The sequence below is a fragment of the Lagopus muta genome, chromosome 1, assembly GCF_023343835.1.
Source record: "Lagopus muta isolate bLagMut1 chromosome 1, bLagMut1 primary, whole genome shotgun sequence".
Classification (NCBI taxonomy): Eukaryota; Metazoa; Chordata; class Aves; order Galliformes; family Phasianidae; genus Lagopus; species Lagopus muta.
Window position 1 is genome coordinate 69,838,547 of NC_064433.1, and position 19,805 is coordinate 69,858,351.

Sequence of the window (19,805 nt, forward strand, 5' to 3'; positions counted from 1 at the left end):
TACTAAATTTAAACCAACAGGCTTGTCCTTTTTAAAGTTAATCCTTCCTCTCTTCCCACATCAGTTCTATCTATATTTATCTCCAGAGGAGGAAGCAAACTATATATGCGTGCAGTTTCTTGGGTTGTGGGTTTTTTCGGTCCTTTTTTTTTCTTTGAGTAAATATTATGAATTAATATATTGCAAATTTGTTGTGCAAGTCAGATGTATGCTGATTTACATGGAATGAAAGTAAATTCTTATAAAGCTTGAGCCATTTTACTCGTCATGCAGGATCAAAAATACTGTCTCTTATCACATTGAGTACGTATTCATGCTAGCTTTTCTTTCAAGGGAGAGGAAGCGGGAAAGAGAGATTCCTGAATGGATTCACAGTCCATGAGGTTAATTCCCAACAAGCACCATGAAGGAAGCATACATTAGTTACATTAGGAAAAGAGGATTTAAGTATCTTCATCTTCATTTTTGTTTATTTATTTTTATTTGAGGTATCCTTTTGCTTAGTCTTAGCAAAACTAAATAAACCAGGCACTAACTTAAATAGGCTTTTTTAGTCGTATAAATAAGGGGCGGCCCTGATCTCAAGAGTTGCCAGTTTCCATGTGTGATCTTTGCTTTATCTGTCTAGGCTTTTTGTGTAGGGGATTGGTGCCAGTACTTTGCTGCCACTGTTAAAGTAAAAACTATAATTACATTGTCAAAATAATATTTATAGTATTTTCAGGGAATAATTGCGGGAGTGTGACGAATATATTATACTCATCAAACTTTTATGTAAACATAAGCATGAGTTTTTTATTTGAGTTATTGGTGTTGTTTTTGGCCTTTGTGTGTTTCCAATTGGTAAAAATAATATTGGGATGTTCATGGTCTTTGTGAATTTGCAGAGTATGTGCCCTAACAATCAGTTGATATGCTGTCTGGTAGATGTAAACTGCTATTTGCACTTGTGTTGGGATTTTAGTCTCATGTTTCCATAGCTTTTAAAAATCCTGTGTTTTTAGAGTTTTGCGATCCCCTAATTATTATAGCACGTAGCATTTTACTACTTCACCAAAGAGGAAAGTTTTGAGCAATTTCTTTGTTCTCTTGGTATCATTTGGTTTTTTTGTTTTGTTTTGTTTTTCTTAAGCTTCTGTGAGTCTGAGTGCCTTTGAAAGGTGGCTGTGAATGTCTCCCAGAAACATCTATGCTAGCAAGCAAGTACAGGGTCCTATGCTTAGTTAATGGTATAGGGAGGATGTAAGTGTTCTTGCTGTTGGCTGATGGTAATTTACCAAAGAAACAGAAAAACAAAACTCAAAAATCTTCAGTCATGTCTATATCATAGTTTTAACTTTAGAGCTGCTCTCTGTGCTGTGTCTTTTGGTGAATATTTTCATGGCTTCATAGTGAAGTGTCTGTCTTTGGAACATCTGCAAAGAAGATGATGTTCCTGCAAGCTTCACTCTTCATATGTCACCCTGATATCACCTTTGCTGGATGAGAGGGGTCTCTGTCTTCACGATTTGGTCCAAAATCTTTAAAGGCAGTGGAGGGACTCTGACTTGGGTGAGCTTTGGTTCAAGTCCTTGTTCATTGACTTTTTTTAAATGAACTGCAAAATGGGGACCCAGTTTTTACAACTCCTTCAGCTGTCCGCAGAAGGGAAAGACCCGAACCTGGATTAAGACAAGTCAAAATTGTGATAAGTTCACAAATGCTGTCACTTTGGGTGAGTGATAGCATTATCGTTTTCAGCCTGATACATCTGTGTTCATGCATATAGCTTGCCTGTGACTTCTAATATTAATATGGAAACTTTGCATGTGTCTTAATTTCTTTCCCTTATTTCATAACATCTGGAGTGGAATGAGGTTCGAGGTGAGCAAGTTCAAATCCAGGTAATAATGACAAGTTTAGGATAAAGGATGCTATTTAAATGCATCATTTTCTCAATGATAAAAAAAGAAGAGGAGCGGAATGGAGCTTTGAACATGAAAATAGAAGCTTGAGGAGGGCCTGAATCATCATTTCTTGACCTGTGATACCACAGTAGTTGTTGGATCCTGTTTCTGAATATAGTAAACTCCAGCTTGCTGTACTTGTCCTTTGATAATGCTGTGGAATATTGTTACACTCACTCCCCTCATACTTAACCAAAAGAAAACCAAACAAACCTCCCAACTCCAAAAAGAAACCCCAGCCATCCAACCTTTTCCAAGTTCTGATCCTGATTTCCTTTTTTTTTTTTTTTTTCTTTTTTTCTCCTTTCCTGTCTTGGGCTTGATTCCCTGCTTGCTTCTGTGGTGATCGACTGGTTTAAGCAGTTCTAAGCTAAATTGTTTTATTTACAGTAGGCTGTAATCCAGATCCTGGCTAGAAAAGCTCACCTTTCTGACAGTTGAAGTAAATGGAATTGAAACCAGACCTTATAGCAGTAACAGAAGCATTAGTGCCTTCCAGCAGTGTGGTATTCATTGTACTGATGATCAAAACTGTCCATTCCATGTTGTTTGTGGAAATTCTTTTTAATTGGTGTACTGATAGACTGAGACAGTGGCTGTTTCAGATTATCTATGGATCATTCTTCTTCTTCTAAGAAAGACCAAACTGAGCTGATATCCTTAAATTGCAACAGTAAGTAGATTGATGGGCAATCTTGCAGAGTTCCCCTTTCTAGTTGCTGATACTGCTCTTAGGCAGTGTTTATTACTGATTCTTTGTTTGGTTGCTTCTTTTTGGTGGTTTTTTTTTTTTTTTTTTCTTTATTTCTTGCTCCTTCAATTTGGAGGCTTTCTGGTGCAGCCTGCCAAGATGTTGCTGATTTATGACACATGCATAGTGGTTTTATTATGTGGAATGATATCCACTTGAAGCGCAAAGGAAATGGGAGTTTGCTGATGTCTATTTAATTAGAATGGTTTCTGGTTACTTTGCTGTTCATTTCAAGTCTCAACCAATGTCTGTGTTTCTGTGGACCTTTAAACACAGTGTTTTGTAAGCCATTTCCTTCCTTCCTTCCTCTTTACTATCCCCCACCCTACCAGCAAGTGTGTCAGCAAGATTCATGAGGAGGCAAGGCAGAAGTAGATGTGAGTCAAAACCTATAGAAATATCTGTAGATGTAAAGTGATGACCACTGGTCGACTGTAAAGGTAAAGGTGTGTAAAAAGAAATAGTTTTGGTATTGTAGATGGAAAATGTTTTTGCTGTCTCCTTCTTTTGTTGGAAGGACTGTGGTTTTACTCTGCTCTGATGCTGTATGCCAAATCAGCAGCTGCATGGGCAGCTCTGGCATGAGCAGTACCATTGTAATCCTGATGGTCTGACCTCACGACTGCTGCTTGATGCCTGTGTTAGTAGCTGCCCTCTGCATCAAAGGCAGAACGAGGAACTAGTCTTTATCTCCTAATTTACTGCTGTGCATTGGAACAGGAAAGAAGGGTGTGCCAATTGTTTACTGTCCCTATAGATCCTGCGGTTATTTGCAATGATGGCCTAGTGCAGGCCACAGCTTCTTTTCTGTCTTGTGGCTGTAATGAAGGAGAAGCAGAAGAGATAAAGGATACATTTGTGCTATTGCAGGATATGGCCAGATTTATGTAGTTTTTCTTGTTAATTTTTGTTTTTGTAGGCTGGGACTTCAAGATGGTAAGATCAAGATAGAGAGAACAGGATAAACAAGTCATTTAGTGCAGACAGCTTCCTGGAGGCAGAGCATCTGAAACATAACATAGAGAGAAGTTTTCACTCGTACTAAGAGGAAGTGCCCTTTTTTAAGAGTCTTCCACAGACATCCAAGAGTGCTGTAGTTCTTCCTGCTGGGAAAGTGAAGATGGAGGGAGAATGGAAAGGAGCTAGAAAAGGTTCCATGGAAGAAAGAACAATGTGAGACACCCGCGTCTATTTGCGTAAATTGTTTCTGGTTTGAATCAAAATCCAAACAGTAAAAATTATGTAAAAGTTAGCCTTTTGGGCATCGTACCCAATCTCTTGATTGTCAGTATCATGTCACAGCTTCCATTTTGAAGTTATTTAGCATGGCTCTGATGGGACAAAGAGTGCATCTGTCTGTAACTGTGGCTTTCCAGACGTAAGCTATAAGATTCCTTTTCATTCTGCTGCATCCTATTTGTTAACAGCTTTGGGCTGACAGAGAAATTTTGCATGACTGTCCTTTTCTTCTCAGTGAGAATTCTAGGGAATGCCGCCAGCGCAGAAAGGAAAAGTGACAAGATTTGTGCCAGATTATATCAAATTCTTTCCCTTTATTCCATTCTGCATACTTAATAATGTGTGATATGGAAGGAAACATAACAAGGAGATTAGAGAAAACAAGCAACCTTTAAATGTATGTCACAATGGCAGTGCCCCAAAACGTGGGCGCCAAAACCATTGCTGTATAATAAAGTGGATATGGAACTAAATATACCAAATGTAAGTGTATTTGATCTCTGCCTGTTACAAACGGACCATGACAACCATGACACATTATTACCCAGATATAAATTGTCCAAGGCAGAAAAATTCTGATAACCTTTTCACAGATTTACAGAAAAAGATCATTTAACTTTTCTAAAGAAACACAAAGCACTTGAATGGAAAGTTTGCTTTAACATCTGCAGCATGCCATCGAAAATAACACTTATGGTAACATTAAATAATTGAAGCAAGATTGCTTGTAATCTTGGTTAGTATTTTAAATGTTAATCATTTCCTACTTTTTAGACCTGTGCAAGGTATCATGTAGTAGTAGCGTGTCATATGATTAGATACCATGAATAACGCACACTGGGTGGCCAGTCCTTATAGTTGGTTGTTGGTTTGGGTTTTTTTGTTTCCTGGCGTGGTTTAAGTCTGGGTTCAGACTCCCCAGTACTTCAAACTTGCTGATTTTGCTGGAGCAAGCTCTTTAAAGGGACATTAGATTAAGGTTCAACTTTTTGGGCTGACTCAAAAAAAAAAAAAGAAAAAAAAGAAAAAAGAAGAATTTTGTATCCTGATGTGTGTAAGAAGCTTATTAAAGCATTTTGGCAGTCTGCAAGCACTTACGCACTTTACATAGGAGAGTAATCTCAAGCATGTTTTTTTGCTGCTTTAGGGATTATAGCAGGATTCACATTTACTGTGCCTTTAGACTTTAATAGCTAATTTGCTACAGAAATGAACATACCTGTGATTGTTTCTTTCTAAAATTAAAAAACAATGCAATTAAAACACTAGAAGATAAAGCCCCATTACTATATTTAATAAGATTTTGCAAGTTCTGTATGAATGTTCTGTTTGAAACTGATTTCATGTCAGACAACACGCTGTCAAACTGATTCTTTTCCTAGTAAATGAACAAAAACTATTTTTGAAATCTACTATTATGAGGTCTTGTTGTAAGTTACTTTATATTAGAAACTCATTTGGTTGTCTACTGATTCAACCCGTCTCCATTCTAGTTCACTTATAACTTTACATTTTACATAACTTTTTTTTTTTTATTCTTCTGTTTTTGAGGCAAGTTCTCCTTTGTAGGAAAAAAAAAAAGAAGTGTTAAGATGTTGCCCAGACCCTTATCTCCCAGCACCAGAATGGTTGTCCAGTCACTGAATGTAATGTTCCGTTATTATTAGAGTTGTCATTTCTGAAGGAAAATTAAGAATTGCTTTCTTCTGGAGGTGAAGGAGTTGAAGAGTGGAAACAGAAAATTACTAAATACAACATTCTTGGTATTCCACAGATGGTAAAAACGGGTTATTAGTCTGCATTGCAGCAAGTGCAGTATGATCAATGCCAAAATATAATCAGTAGCTAGGCGTTCATTTTATTTACAGAAATAAAATACTAAGCACTATTTTAATAACTGTAAATGACAGAGCCCATATATGTATTGTACATTCAATTTGAATAGTCTAGACAGACTGTTCTCCAAGGAAAATACATTTTCATCAGTATTTGTGGTATGATTCATGGTGGTGAAGAGGCAAATAGCTCTTTTTATGACTGAAAGTTGCTTTAATTTGCAGCCACAAGGAAAGAAGTCCGTGACCGGATGATAGTGGTGGAAACTAAGGTTTTATAGTAATAGAGGTTTACACCTTATGCTGAGCTGAGGGTTTTATTTTTCCAGGGATGGCATCATCAAAAAGCATCTTGCACTTGTTTGCAAACAACCAGAAGAGGTCTATATAAAGTTTTCAGTTCACAACTCAGATTTGCAAAGCTCACAGTGACAGGCTGTTTAAAATGTGTGCTGGCTGTCAGTAGGTAGGGATTTGGCATAAATACTTGTAAACCTTTGTGTATGCACCCAGTGTAGAGGAGGTGCACCAACTCTGTCTTCCATGCCTAGTTAGTTGTCAGCAAAACATTAGAGAGAGATGCGAGTTTGCTAGTGTTATGTTCGCAATTTTGCAGTTGATGTTGCGTTTCTTTATACACGTTGGGATTGGATTTATTTTGTATCTTTAAGCAGTGCCTGCTTATGTTCAGACTAAACATTACGTAGATGGCCTTTCTGATAAGAGAGAAAAGCAAAAGGCTAAGTACATATTTATAGTTGTCTGTTCTGCCTACCTCAAAATAAAAATAATGGAAATCTCATGACTGTTGTAAGCTGGAACTTCAGTAACTTTTCTTTGGAAATACTACCACATGGAGGAGAACAAAAGTGTACTGCTTTTTCAAAATGCGGCGCTTTAAATCTTTGTCCTAATAACTTGAAGTATTTAATTTTTCATTTGATACACAGTCTGATTCTGCAATTGGCACTGAAATGACTTCTTTTGGACTGTAAGGAGCAATAGAGAGTCAGGCCTGTGAAATATTCGTGTCTATTTCAGTGTGTCTCAGTAGCACTGCAGTATAATGAAGTGAAAACTGTGTGTTAGAGTGTGGTTCCTTTTGGTTATGATCATGAATGATTGAAGGGAACATATGGAACTGTGTTCTTGAAGATACTGATGTTCTAGAGTACATTTAAACCACTGTCTTGGAGGGGCATAAAACAATAGCAGCTGCCTCATTTTTGCATGGGTAGTATTGAGTGATTCAAAAAGATCAGTTTATATGTAGTCAAACATGCTAAAATTCATTAGGAAAAATGTTCATTGTACATATTTTATACCAAGATTATTTTTGGAGTTTCTAGGAACTATTGGAATTTCAATTGGGCAAAAAGCTTCTTCAGCTCTAGGGTTGATCTGTGTATCAGAAGTTACATCTTAGTACATATAATTTCACAGTGGTTGACCATCAGGTTAAAAATAGTCTGGTTGACCACACACAGTGTAACTTTTTACTTTTTTTTTTTTTTTTTTAATTAAAATTTAGCTGTCCCTATACCCACAAAAACATTTGTTAAGGTCAGCACTGATGGACACCAAGATGAGGGGACAGAGTTAAGGGGTTCAATAAATCACTTCTATGGAAAAGACAAAGTGTTTCATAATTTTTATGGGGAGTGTTTTACAAATAATAGCTAATGCAGCTGAAACTAGTGGTTGGCAATCATTCTAGCTGCGTAAAGATCCTAAGTTTTCATAGAAAAAGGGAAGTAGTCTCCCTTTTTTAGACAATGTGTTACTGAATGGATAGCAGAGTTCTTTCAGCTGTGTAATGGAGTTGGACTCAATAATCCATTTCTAGATTTTTTTGTTGCTTTTCCTCCAAGTACAATGTGTTTTTGAAGAGGAGAAATTAGTATATGTTTTAGCGATTTGTAAGGACTACTGGAAGATGCGTTGTAGCAATGAAGTCTGATAGATATAAAACAAACAAAAGGAACCTGGAAGTTACATGCTAAGAGGCTTCCATGGTCTGTTATTTGTTTGTTTCCTTAACTCATCAGTACCCCTGGGTCTTGCTATGAATTAACAGATTCGTTGTTGTTGTTGTTGTTGTTAATCTGTGCTTTAAAAAACAAAAGCAAAAAAACTTAAATATCAATGTATAGATTTTCAATGCTTAAATCAAAATCCAGTGATACTTGGTATTGGTCATATGCTAGTATTTTTAATGTGGAATCCTTTTTGGATATAAATGCCATTTCTCTGATATGTGTTGCGGTAAGACAACCAAGTAGACCTCAGAGGTGTGTGAGTGTCCTAGTAGGTTTTTTGTGTTTTGTATTTTTAGTGCATAACTATGCAGACAGTGATGCAGAGCGTGTGCTCTGATGGGCTATTCTGGTTGTGGTGCTGTAATGTCTTATACCATCGTTCACACCTCTTCATCATTTGCTTTCCTTTGTGACTACTAAGTGTTGTACATAAATACATTCCAGTACACAAAGTGTATTTGCTATGTGCCGTTCACCTGACATCTCACTGAGTACTCTGTAATGAATTATATTTTTAATGTAATATTATTATATTTTTGAGGAGTAGGAAAAAGAAAAATCAAAAATTGTAAAAATATTGCAGCAGTTGCATTGTAACTGTGGCAGAGCATATGAATTGAGTTGACACATTCTGAGCAAAGATTTATACACTGATTTGTGTAATCTTTATTCCTGAAGTAGATCACTTGCCTCAGGTGCTTGTAGAATTACACCTTCCCTTTAAACTGCTTGAGATTTTTCACAAGATTACTTTTGTGAGGAAACCCTGCAATATTGAGATACGCTTAATGTGAGTAGATACTACTGCTTTTGTCTCACAGATTAACTGCTTGCCCATATATTGATTTGCTTCTTCAAAGTAAATGAAAAATATTAGCCTCTGTGGATTAAAAAGCACTTACAGATTAAACTGTTTCTTTTTTCATGGCATGGAAAGAGCCATGGTCTTCCCTGGATCCTTCTCATTTGTTCAGGGAATCAAGATGAAAGGAGAACTTTGATTGATTACTTTCACAAATACTAAGACTCTAATGTGTGATTAATAGGTAATTTCTGGATATTTATTATCATATTACAAACATATGCTTTTTATAGTTGTCACTGTAAGAATGTCAATAAGGATCTTTAACTTCTTTTTCCTTAGTTTGGTATTTTTTGACAGCCTAGTCTCTGAAGAGCTAAGTGTAATTGCTGCATAAAAAAGGTCAAGCAAATCTTAGTTAAAAAGTAGACTAAAACTAAATTGAGAGGTCTTTTCATAGTAGAATAGGTAAGGAGTACACATAGAGAAATAAAATCCTATTAGGATTTACCACCTTTTTAGGTTTTTTTCTAGCAGGGAACTGCAGCATAGGAAGTTCCGCACAAACATGCGCAAGAACTTCTGTACAGTGAGGTGACGGAGCACTGGAACAGGCTGCCCAGGGAGGTGGTGGAGTCTCCTTCTCTGGAGATGTTCAAGACCTGCCTGGATGCCTACCTGTGCGACCTACTGTAGGGAACCTGCTTTGGCAGGGGGGTTGGACTCGATGGTCTCTGGAGGTCCCTTCCAACCCCTACAATTCTGTGATTCTGTGATTTCCATAAGATGTCTGCTAGAAGAGTAGTGTGCCCATGATAGCTGTCCTGCAGAAAAACTCTTCAGTCAGCAGGATGGGAATCAGATGAATGGAAGAAATGGCAGCACGGTGATGGGCAAAGGGGGTAAAAAGAAAATAAAAAGGTGCAAATAGACCTTGCAGTGCAAGTAGACTAGTAGATTTGCAAGTAGAAAGAAGTAAAGTAGTAAAAACAAAGCCTAAACGAGGAGATGATTTGAAGTGCATTACGGAAGAGACATATATATTTTGGACTTAAATGAGATGCATGGGAAAAAAGTTAATATTCTTTAAAACCAATTTGCCTCATTTTTGACTCGCTTTCTTTTTTTTCCCAAGAGGACATATGCCCAACCCTTGGTAGGAGATGTGACTGCCAGCTGGCACAACACCTTTTAAAGAGATCTTATGTTTTCTGAATCTGACAACTTGTGTCACATCTGTATATAACAGACAACTATTTGTACTATCTGTTTAACTGCATTTTAATATTTGAGATTTTTCATCAACCTGTAAAAAATGATCAAGCTATTGAAAGCTGTCAGTAAGACCAAAAGTGTTTAATTTTGTGAGCTCTGTGGGTTCGTGCTTTTGATTTTTGTTAATTTACGTATTTATATTTTTTGTAGAATTGCTGAGATTGGAGGGGACGTCTAGTTCTAACTATTCTTCTATGGACAGGGTTGACACTCACTAGATCAAGCTGCCCAGGTCCCCATCCAGCCTGATCTTGAACACCTCTAGAGATGATGCATCCACAACTTCTTCTTGTTCCAGTGCCTCACCAGCCTCTGAGTAAAGAATTTCTTCCTAACATATAACCTAAATTTTCCCTCTGTTAGTTTAAAGCCATTCCCCTTTGTTTTATCACTATCAGACTGTGTAAAAAGTTGGTCTCTCTCCTTCATGTACTGGGAAGGAGGGGTTCTTTGATATTAACTCCATCAACATCTATGATTCATCTTACAGGTTGGAGAAATGGGCCCATGAAAACCCTAATGAGGTTCAACAAGGCCAAGTGCAAAGTGCTGCACTTGGGCCTGAGCAGTCGCAGGTGTTTGTACAACCTGTGGGGCTAGAACTCCTTGGGAGCAGATCTGTGGAGAAGGACTTGGGAGTCCTGGTAGATTAGAAGCTGGACGTGAGCCGGCAATGTGTGCCTGCAGCCCAGAAGGCCAACTGCGTTCTAAGCTGCATTAAAAAAGGGGTGGCCAGCAGGGAGAGGGAGGTGATTGTCCCCCTCTACTCGGCTCTTGTGAGGCCCCATCTGCAATACTGCATCCAGGCCTGGGGCCTCCAGTACAGGAATTATGGCGCTCTTGGAGCGGGTCCAGAGTAGGCCACTAAGATAATCAAAGAACTGGATCACCTCTCGTATGAGGAAAAGTTGAGGGAACTGGGATTGTTTAGCTTGGAGAAGAGAAGGCTCCAGGGAGACTTCATTGTGGCCTTCCAATACTTGAAGGAAGCATATAAACGTGAGGAGGAATGGCTGTTTACGAGGGTGGATAGTGATAGGATAAGGGGGAATGGTCTTAAACTGAGACAAAGGAAGTTTAAGTTAGATACTAGGAGGAAGTTTTTCACACAGAGGTTGGTGACACACTGGAACAGGTTGCCCAGGGAGGTTGTGGATGCCCCATCCCTGGATGCATTCAAAGCCAGGCTGGATGTGGCTCTGGGCAGCCTGGTCTGGTGGTTGGTGACCCTGCACATAGCAGGGCTGTTGAAACTAGACTAAATGTCTAGTTTTTACATCCTTTTCAACCCAGACCATTCTATGGTTCTATGACTCATCTTCTTCCTTTGTTTTAAAACTGTATTAAGAGGAGTTTGAAATAAATCCTTTGTGATAATAGTAGGAATACATCGTTAAATAGTGTTAAAATGAGAGGCAGTACTGCTCAGTGTACTGGCTCTAATTTTACTGCGGTAGAGACCTGAAATGGTTAACTACATTAACATACCATATTAAATATTTGTCCTACTACACAAAATTTAGTGTGGGTATCTTGGGAGTAGATTGGATTCTCCTGTTGTGTTTTTGCCTGCTGTAACGTATTTTTAAAGCTAACTTACGGAGAGCATCCGGGGAGCTCTTCTAGTAGCAGGCGGACCAGCTTTTGCAGAGTTTGAGTGATGGCAAGCAGCCTGTTTATGTTAATCCAGTGCTATAAAGAACCTCCTCTGATTAGAGGTAAAACGGCCGCTGCAATGTGGGAGCTACTGCTTCTGCATGGGTCTGTTTCAGTTTGCACCAACTGCAACTCTATGCTTTCATTCATTTCCACCTATCTTGCACTTTCACTGACTCAGTTAGTTTTTGTAATCATTAGCGGCCATTGCTTGATGTTAATGTAAGTCTCATTGGAGGTGGAAAGAAAAAAAGTTTTGTTCTGATTACAATTCCAGAATGTGGAAAATTAATTCCATTAGAGGAGAAAAAGCTAATATTAACATACAATAACAGTGAGAAACTGCACAGAAAGCCGAATTGAGATGTATTGTGTATGTGTGTGTGTGAGTAGATACATATATGTAATGTTGAAAAGTTTCATTTCTATGAAATTGATTAGTGTTTTGCTGAATTTCCAGTTAATATGTTTTCTGGGTTTTTTTTTTCTTTTTTTTTCTTTTTTTTTTTTCTTTTTCTTTTTTTCAGCTTTTCGATGTAGCCTCCAGTTTCTTGGAAACATTGCAGCAGGAAATGGAGATTCCCAGAATAGCATTTGGAAGTGTGCTTTCCCAGATCTCTTCTTGTAAGCATGGATGCGGCTTTTTTTATAATGTAATTTCTGTGGTTTTATTCAAATCTTTTGTACACGACAGTTGTGCTTCTTCTAGCACCATAAAGCTTTGAAAAATAACTTTGGGGAAAATAGAGCGGTTGAGACCATATCCTGTAGATGTTTTTTTTTGTTAGTCAACCACAGGGGTCAGGACCTTTGAAAACCTGTTTGTTATAAACTGACAGTAAATTGATTTTATTTGACACAAACTGGAAGAAAATTATGTTTAAATAATGAGCTTCAAGCATAAGCTTTATTTCAGAGGTATTTTCAAGTAGTTATACACTGCTTGTTTCCAAGAATGTGACTTCTCTTTCATTCACATTGCTTATGTATAGACCAGTCAGTTATTTGTGGATTAGATGGGATCTACAAAAAGTGGCTTAATATCTGTGTCTTCCGTTCCCTTTGCCATTCATCCTAGCCTTAATGAAATACGTTTCTGGAGATTGATGATGTGGCATGAAACATTACATAAACCATTTTGTGTGGACACATGACAATATTTTTGGTGTAGTTGGCCAAATCTTTCACAATAAGCTGCTGATAAAGGCATATTCGTTGAATTTGGTGCTCAGGATGAGTGTATGTTTGGAGTCCGCTTGTCAGAGGATTGTATGGTAATAGATACAGGTTATTATTATTATTTCATTCAATTCCTAAATTTCTAGTTAGTTCAGATATTGTACTAGTATTATAAATCACATCTTAAGTTTGACTTCCAGTTTCAGATTTTCTTCCTTTGCAGTTGACTTTATATCTCTTGAGCTACGGCAAACTCATGATTCTCTGAAAGACAGCAGACAAGAAACAAGCTGAATGTCCTTAAGTGTGTTTTTCCAGCATCAGTTTTAACTTACTGTCTTAACTATTCGTTTTCTCTTGAAGAACCTGCCTAACCTACAGTGATGAGAAAATTGTTGCCTACTGTTGTATGGTCTTATTTACCTGCCTTAATTCAGAGAAAGTGAAGGAACTGATGGATCCTGGGAACTTGTCTGTGGCTCTTCACATCATAAAAGTCTACAAAGAACGACTGGAGTCTGAGTGGTCGTATGTATCTTTTAGACATTTTTTCCTCTTAAATAAGTGTTTTAGTAGCATCAATCTCTCTGTGAAAGTGTCTGAATTTGTGGCTCTGAAAAGTAGTAAATGATGATCTGTATGTAAGTTACTAATTTGATCTCAATTTCTTCTCATGAGCTTATACTGACTCATTTCATTTCCCTTAAACTAAGACTGTCTTTGTTGAGGATGTAAACAGGAGTTGTAGACTCAGTGGAGTCTTCTAAATTTCATTTTCTTAAAACTAATCGGTGGGTTTATTCCATCAAGCTTTGAATTTTTTGCTAATGGCTATTTCTGTAAATATTTCTGTCACTTATGCATTTGAGAAATGCTGTGTTTGTCAACAAGGATATGCACAATAATTCAGGGTTTTTTTTTAATATGAGAAAAATACTGGATAAAAGAGGATTATTAAAACAAAACTCCATATACTTTTTTATTTTTCTCTTGAAGGACATGTTTAAAGTAAAAATTTAATTAGGAAAAATTATCAAGGTTTAAATAGATATTTAGAAACTCCGATTTCCTTGCATTAGTACTGAAAAAAAAATTACTTCATTTTTTTTTTTTTTGGGGGGGTGGTCTTTTTTCCTAACCAGGTCAGTTTGCATAGGACATAAGTAGTTTGCAGAAAGCAAACTTAGTTTTAGGATCAGGTGACTAGACTTCCATTTCAAAAGTGACAAACCGAATCATTAGTTTTAGCCACAGTCAGTAGAAGTACGCGTGAAACAGATGACTTTTCAGGTAATTATCTTGATTATCCTTTGTTTTCTTTATGTGCTGAAGGTAATGTTTTAACTAAGATATGAAAGCCAAGAAATCACCAAGATTAGAAAAGACCTCTAAGGTCATCCAGTCCAACCATCCACATTTCACCAATATTTCCTAGTAAAGCATATCCCTCAGTGCAGCATCTAAGTGTTTCTTGAACACCTCCAGGGTTGATGACTCCACTACCAGCCCATTTCACTGCCTGACCTCTCTCTCAGGGAAGGAGTAGTAATTCCTGACATCCAACCTGGATCTCTGTTAGTGCAACGTGAGGCCAGTTCCCTCTACTCCTATTACTAGTTGCATGGGAGAACAGGCCAACTCCTACCTCACCACAGCCTCATTTAGGGTAGCTGTAGAAAGCAATAAGGTCACCACCTGAGCTTCCTCTTCTCAAGATCTAAATAGTCTTACTCTTCTCCAGATTTTAAGTAGTTTCAACCACTCCTCATAAGGCTTGTGTTACTACTGGTTACTCACCAGCCTTGTTGCCCTTCTCTGAACTTTTTTTCTTACTCCACTTAGCCACTGTATGAACATTAATATCACGCTTTGATCTTACATCATACAGTGCAACATGTGGACATAAGTATGTGGCTATAAAAGTATCTCTGAAGACAGTATTCTGAGTACTGAAAGATGTGGGAAAGCCTAGCAAATTAGTATTCTCGTTTTGAGTAGTACAATTACTATATATATATATTATTATTTTTTTGCAATATCTGTATTGCAAACTAGCAAGAGGTATTTTTGTTTGTCTTTTTTTGGTAGTATTAACATAGAATGTTTCTCTTAGGCAACAAGTTGTTCTTTAGCTTTAAATACAGATGTTATTAACTTACTAATCTTATGAATCTGGATATTTTTTCACAAGAAAACAAGTTGTATTTTAGATTCTGCTTTACTTCCTGCCACTTTCTATAATTTTGCGATCTGTGAAGCGCATGGTACAAGAGCATTATTATACCTGATGTAATACAACCAAACTTTCTTGCCTAAAAATTTCTCTTTATTATCTAGAGTATGAGAATATTATTTGTCTTGAGGATAGTCCTAAGGTGGACCTGAAAGCCAGTTTCATTTTTTACTGCTGATTTTCCTCCTGTTAAAGAAATGTGAATGGATATATTCATATAATACTAAGATGATATCAGGTTAATTTTTTTCTTGCTTTCTTTTTCTTGCTCTTGTTGCTGAGCAAGAGGAGGTGCACCAGCCAGCACTTCTGCTGACTTTCTCATGCCTTGCATAGTCTAGCTGTTTTTTTCTCCAGTTCTCCAAACTTAGGGGAAAATTCTATTTCCAGCAATATCGAATCTGCTTTTTGTAGAAAACCTTTTGTGGACTAATCGGTGTTCTCTATTTACTAGGTTAAAATGCTGCTCCATTCTGTCACGCATAAGCTGGAATTCTTTTGAGGTGTAAGTGTCCTTCTGCTAGAGCTGTTATTTAGACTTTATTTGATAGCATCCAGAAATTTCTTCTTAAAGTGTTCTCTGCTCTGAAGAGAAAAGCTTAGCAGCAAAAAGGATTTCTAATTTTGATAGAAGTGATGTTATTTATGAGTTCTTTGGCTGAGGAAAGTTGAAGGTTCTTGTCTTGGCTCTCTAACTGTACTACAGAAAAAATATTTGGTCAGCAATTCATTGAACATTTTGGAGCTGTACTTTACCTCTCGCGGAAGTACGATCCTAGTGGTATGTTTAGATGAATTTGCATAGCTGCAGAATTTGCAACAAAGCTGATATACTTTGTTGTGAAGATTTGAGTCACTTACTCCACAGCTACCAGAGTGCACAGAAACCATTTTGAAGCAGCTGTTCTTGCATTATATAGCTGAGCTAAAATATAAACTAGTCATCTTCCAAGAGGTTATGCTCACTGCCAGACTCATATGTGACTGAATTTCGAATGTTCTTATTTTTAAAGTTAAAAATATTACTTAATTTCTGCCTACCTTCTTGTGTCTCAGTTTGAGCATCTGGTTTCTTATTACGCTGAATAAAAAGTGTATGCCACATGTGTTTATTCATCTTGGCTGTGCTTTCTTGCCGTCAAACATTGCTCTTACGTATTGAAAATCTTTCTTTGAATAACCAGATGAGTTTTGGTTGTAGGCAAACCATTTATTCACGATTGTATTCTATTTCATTTTATTACTTACTAAAGCTTATAAATTAATGTTCCTCTAGAGTTAGTATCCAATGAATTCTGAAAATAATCATGATGCTTAAGTTATTTTTCCATTTGCTGCTATGAATCATTAGAACAGAGAGAGGACAGCCAGGGCAAACATTTGGATTTAAAGCAATTGGCTGAACTATGGTCTCTCCCATGGGGTCCTTCCTGCTCCTTTCTGCTAAGCACATGTTTGGGTTTCCTACTGTAGCCCCATCACAGCAGGGGAAGCACATCTTGAAAATCTTTTTCTCATTCAGTTGACAATTCTTGCTCAGTTCTTGATCCCATTCATATTTAGAGTCTGGATTTCCATCTCCATGCTGGAAAAGTCCTCAGGGAGAGTTTAGGAGGAACCTCATTCCAGCCTTTGGCTTCTGACATTCCTCCCTCTAGTCTTGCAGCAATTTTCTAGGAAGAAGTCTTTGTCAGAGAAAATCTGAGATTATTCTAAGCAGTTCTTGAGAGCTTTCTTTTCTAGAAGTGGCTGTTGGTGGCAGAACTCCTGCAATTCCTGTGTTGACTGCAATAAGCTTCTTTTCCAATTAAAAAGGGTGAAGGAAGCGTCTCTGAAGACAGGGCATCGTTTTCTGGGTTCCCCTTCACTACTTCTTGCATCAAAAGCTATTCAGTAGAAAACAAGGATCTTCTGTTGGAGAAAAAAGAATATCTGGAGTGTTGCATGTTGGTGGCTGTGCTTTCTGAGAGGAGAAGGTTATGAGAGAGAAGACCTCAGATTAGCATCTGCTGAATCTATTCAGAGGTGGAAAGCATGCTGTCCATTTTTAAAAGCATTTTTTTGAATCCCAAAAGATCTGGTTTGGAGATAAGCATATTGAGATTTTTGAGACTAAGCACTGATGCATTTATATGAGATTTTTGTAGACTGATAACAGAAATTATCTCAGAACATGGAAAAAAAGGAGGTTCAATGATACATGCCTACATTTGTCTTTCTCAGTGACACACTTTTTATTGTTTTCTGTAGCATACACTGAGCTAACGAATAGTTAATAAATTTCAGAAGTAAATTGGTTCTATATGGAATGCCCTTATAGGATCAGGTACCTGTTTATCTATACCAGATGGTCTGAAAGCTCATTTCATTAAGCTTGTGGTTACTTGTAAGCTTCAGAAATGCCTCTATCTCTGAAATCTGTTAAGTTGCAAAATGTAATTCACACATTTTACTGATACCTTCTCTTTCTCTTTTAGAAGCTTGATCCTCTGAACAGCTCCAAGATATTTTTTTAATATTTCTTTCTTTGCCATCTTTAATATTGGATACAGAGCATTACTTCAAAATAGCTTTAATTAACATTTATTAGGCTCTGTATTTTTGAAATGCCTCTGAACTTTCAGTCAACGCAGCTTCTTAACTTGTTTTGTGGCAGCGATCCTGTAATCTTGAATACTAGGCAATATACTGAGATTGTTGCTGGTCTGACTCCCAAGGGCAGTGATCTGAGACAGGCATCTCTAACAGATTCTTCAGAATGTAGCCTGACTGGATGTATACTCCTTTGTTTTCTAGCCTTTAGCTAAAATGTTAGAACAAGACAAAACTAGAAGTTTTACGGACTGAAAGCTGTTGAAAATTACCTGTCTTGTCCTGAATGTTTGGATCTGTATTTTGGCCTGTAAAGAATGCCCAGAGCTTACTGCATTCAGAATGTTTAGAGGGGAATGATGTTAAAGAATGCGATTCAAAGCATAAGTCTTTGCAAAGACTGGCTCTGCAGAAACAAGTTAGTAAGTTTCTTTTCTTTGGTTTGATTTATGCCATAGTAATTAAATGATCCTATCTACTCAACAGTTCTTTGCAGTGTAGTTGTTCTCTGGAAAATGCAAGGACCTTTGTAATGTGCATTTACTGTCTAGGCTGTTAGCCTAAGAATACGTATCTGCTGACTTTGGTGGAAAATTTTTTAAGCTGCTACAGCTTGGTGTATGTTACTGTTCCTGTCCTGCCTTCAGTCCTGAAAACTTGTCCTTTAGGCAAGTAGGCTCTCCTTTGAGGTATTGGTTTTGATCTCTGTCTTGCAGTTTGCTCTGTTCATAGACACAGTTGTGGAATTAGCATTCCTTCTTGCAAGTGGAAAGGTTTTAAACCTCAATATTTTTTTTCTGTTGTTTCCACCTTCTTTTGAGGTTTTTGTTTGTTTGTTTGTTTTCATTTAATATTAGTTCTCTTTTATTTTATCTCTCACAACAGATCTGTCGGTTAAACTGTGATCGGTCTTTCTGCATTATTCATACTTAGATTTTACTTTTTCCAATGTGCAGTCTACCCACTTCCATTCAAAGGAATGAGCATGGTTTGCAAGCTCCTGTGAGACGATCCTTTATTTTCTGTGTATCCTCATCTTTCCAGTGTACCTCCATTATGGACGCTAATGCACTTCTGAAAAGTTGATAATTTGTTTTGACCATATTTTAAGCATGTAAGTGAATATGCTTAGTCTGTAAGGTTATGTTTCTTTTTATAATCCTGCTTTATTTTGGCAACTGTTGCCTGCCTAAGGATACTATCTGGGAATTGGACAGATCCTTCCCTTAGGAAACACAGCTGGAACACCCTGTTCAGTAACTGAAACATGTTTCCCACTCACTATTCCCATGTGGTTACTACCAAAATCTGAAGAATCTTCTAACAAGCTCCTCTGCAGCAGTTCCAAGGGAAGAAGAAAGCACAAGCAATATCCAGCATTACGTGTGCAATGTGATGAAAAGACTTGCCAAGCTCTGCCATTTTTTTCTACAAAAATGTTTTTGTTTTAAACATGCAGAAGCCTATGCTATTAGGCTCTGGAAAATTGTAGAGCCTTTAAAAAGTCATTCCTCTGTGTTTCACAACACATGCGTACCAACTCCCTTTCGGGTTTATATTAATCAGCAGCAGTGAAGTGTGTCACACAGTTTAGAAGCTGCTGTATTTAGAAGAGAAACCAGCATAGAATGCCACATGAAATCTATTTTAAAATATTGAACCTGCAAACATATGTGTTTTGTAAAATAATTAGGAAAAAGTAGTACAAAACTACATTATAATTTATCCTAACCGAGACCAGTGTGTAATCTAAAAGCTGTTTATTTTAGAAATAGTTTGGTGGTTCCATTAGAGATGAGAGTATAGCTTTGTCATCACTTTTTCCAAGTGTGTGCAACATGCAGTGCTGCTACTATGAAAAAACAGGTTGCATTTTTGATTCCTGAAAAGCGAGGAACAGAAATCCTCCATTTTAAATAAGAGGCATAATATGCCTTTTGGCTTCCAACAAAATGATATTAAGAGTATGGTCAGCTGTTTGGCATTAGAAATAAGTCTTTCTGAACATCTACTTTTTCTTTTTGAAACCACAGCTTGGTGATGACTGTAAAGATTAGGTTATGGGACTACGCCTCCCCATTTTTGCCTTTGGTTATTTTGTCCTGGCTTATGGAAAGAAGTGTGGACAGAAACTAGTTGCTCCTGTGGCAAGGAGTCTTGCCCATGGACACAGATTTGAAGGCAAAGATGGAACTCTGCAGTAGAGTGCTTGTTGCTTAATTAGTATGCATGCAGTGCAAAAACCAGAAAATGTTACT

At 37.3% G+C, this 19,805-nt stretch overlaps 1 protein-coding gene across 3 annotated transcripts in view; it reads left to right on the plus strand.

The window, feature by feature from the left end:
- ATXN10 (ataxin 10) overlaps window positions 1-19,805 on the plus strand; it is a 95,145-nt gene that overhangs the window by 16,611 nt on the left and 58,729 nt on the right. For all 3 annotated transcript variants that reach the window (XM_048952567.1, XM_048952587.1, XM_048952578.1), the window contains exons 4-5: window positions 12,071-12,167; window positions 13,086-13,250. In XM_048952567.1, coding sequence (XP_048808524.1) covers window positions 12,071-12,167; window positions 13,086-13,250 — 262 coding nt within the window. The remainder of the gene's footprint in view (window positions 1-12,070; window positions 12,168-13,085; window positions 13,251-19,805) is intronic.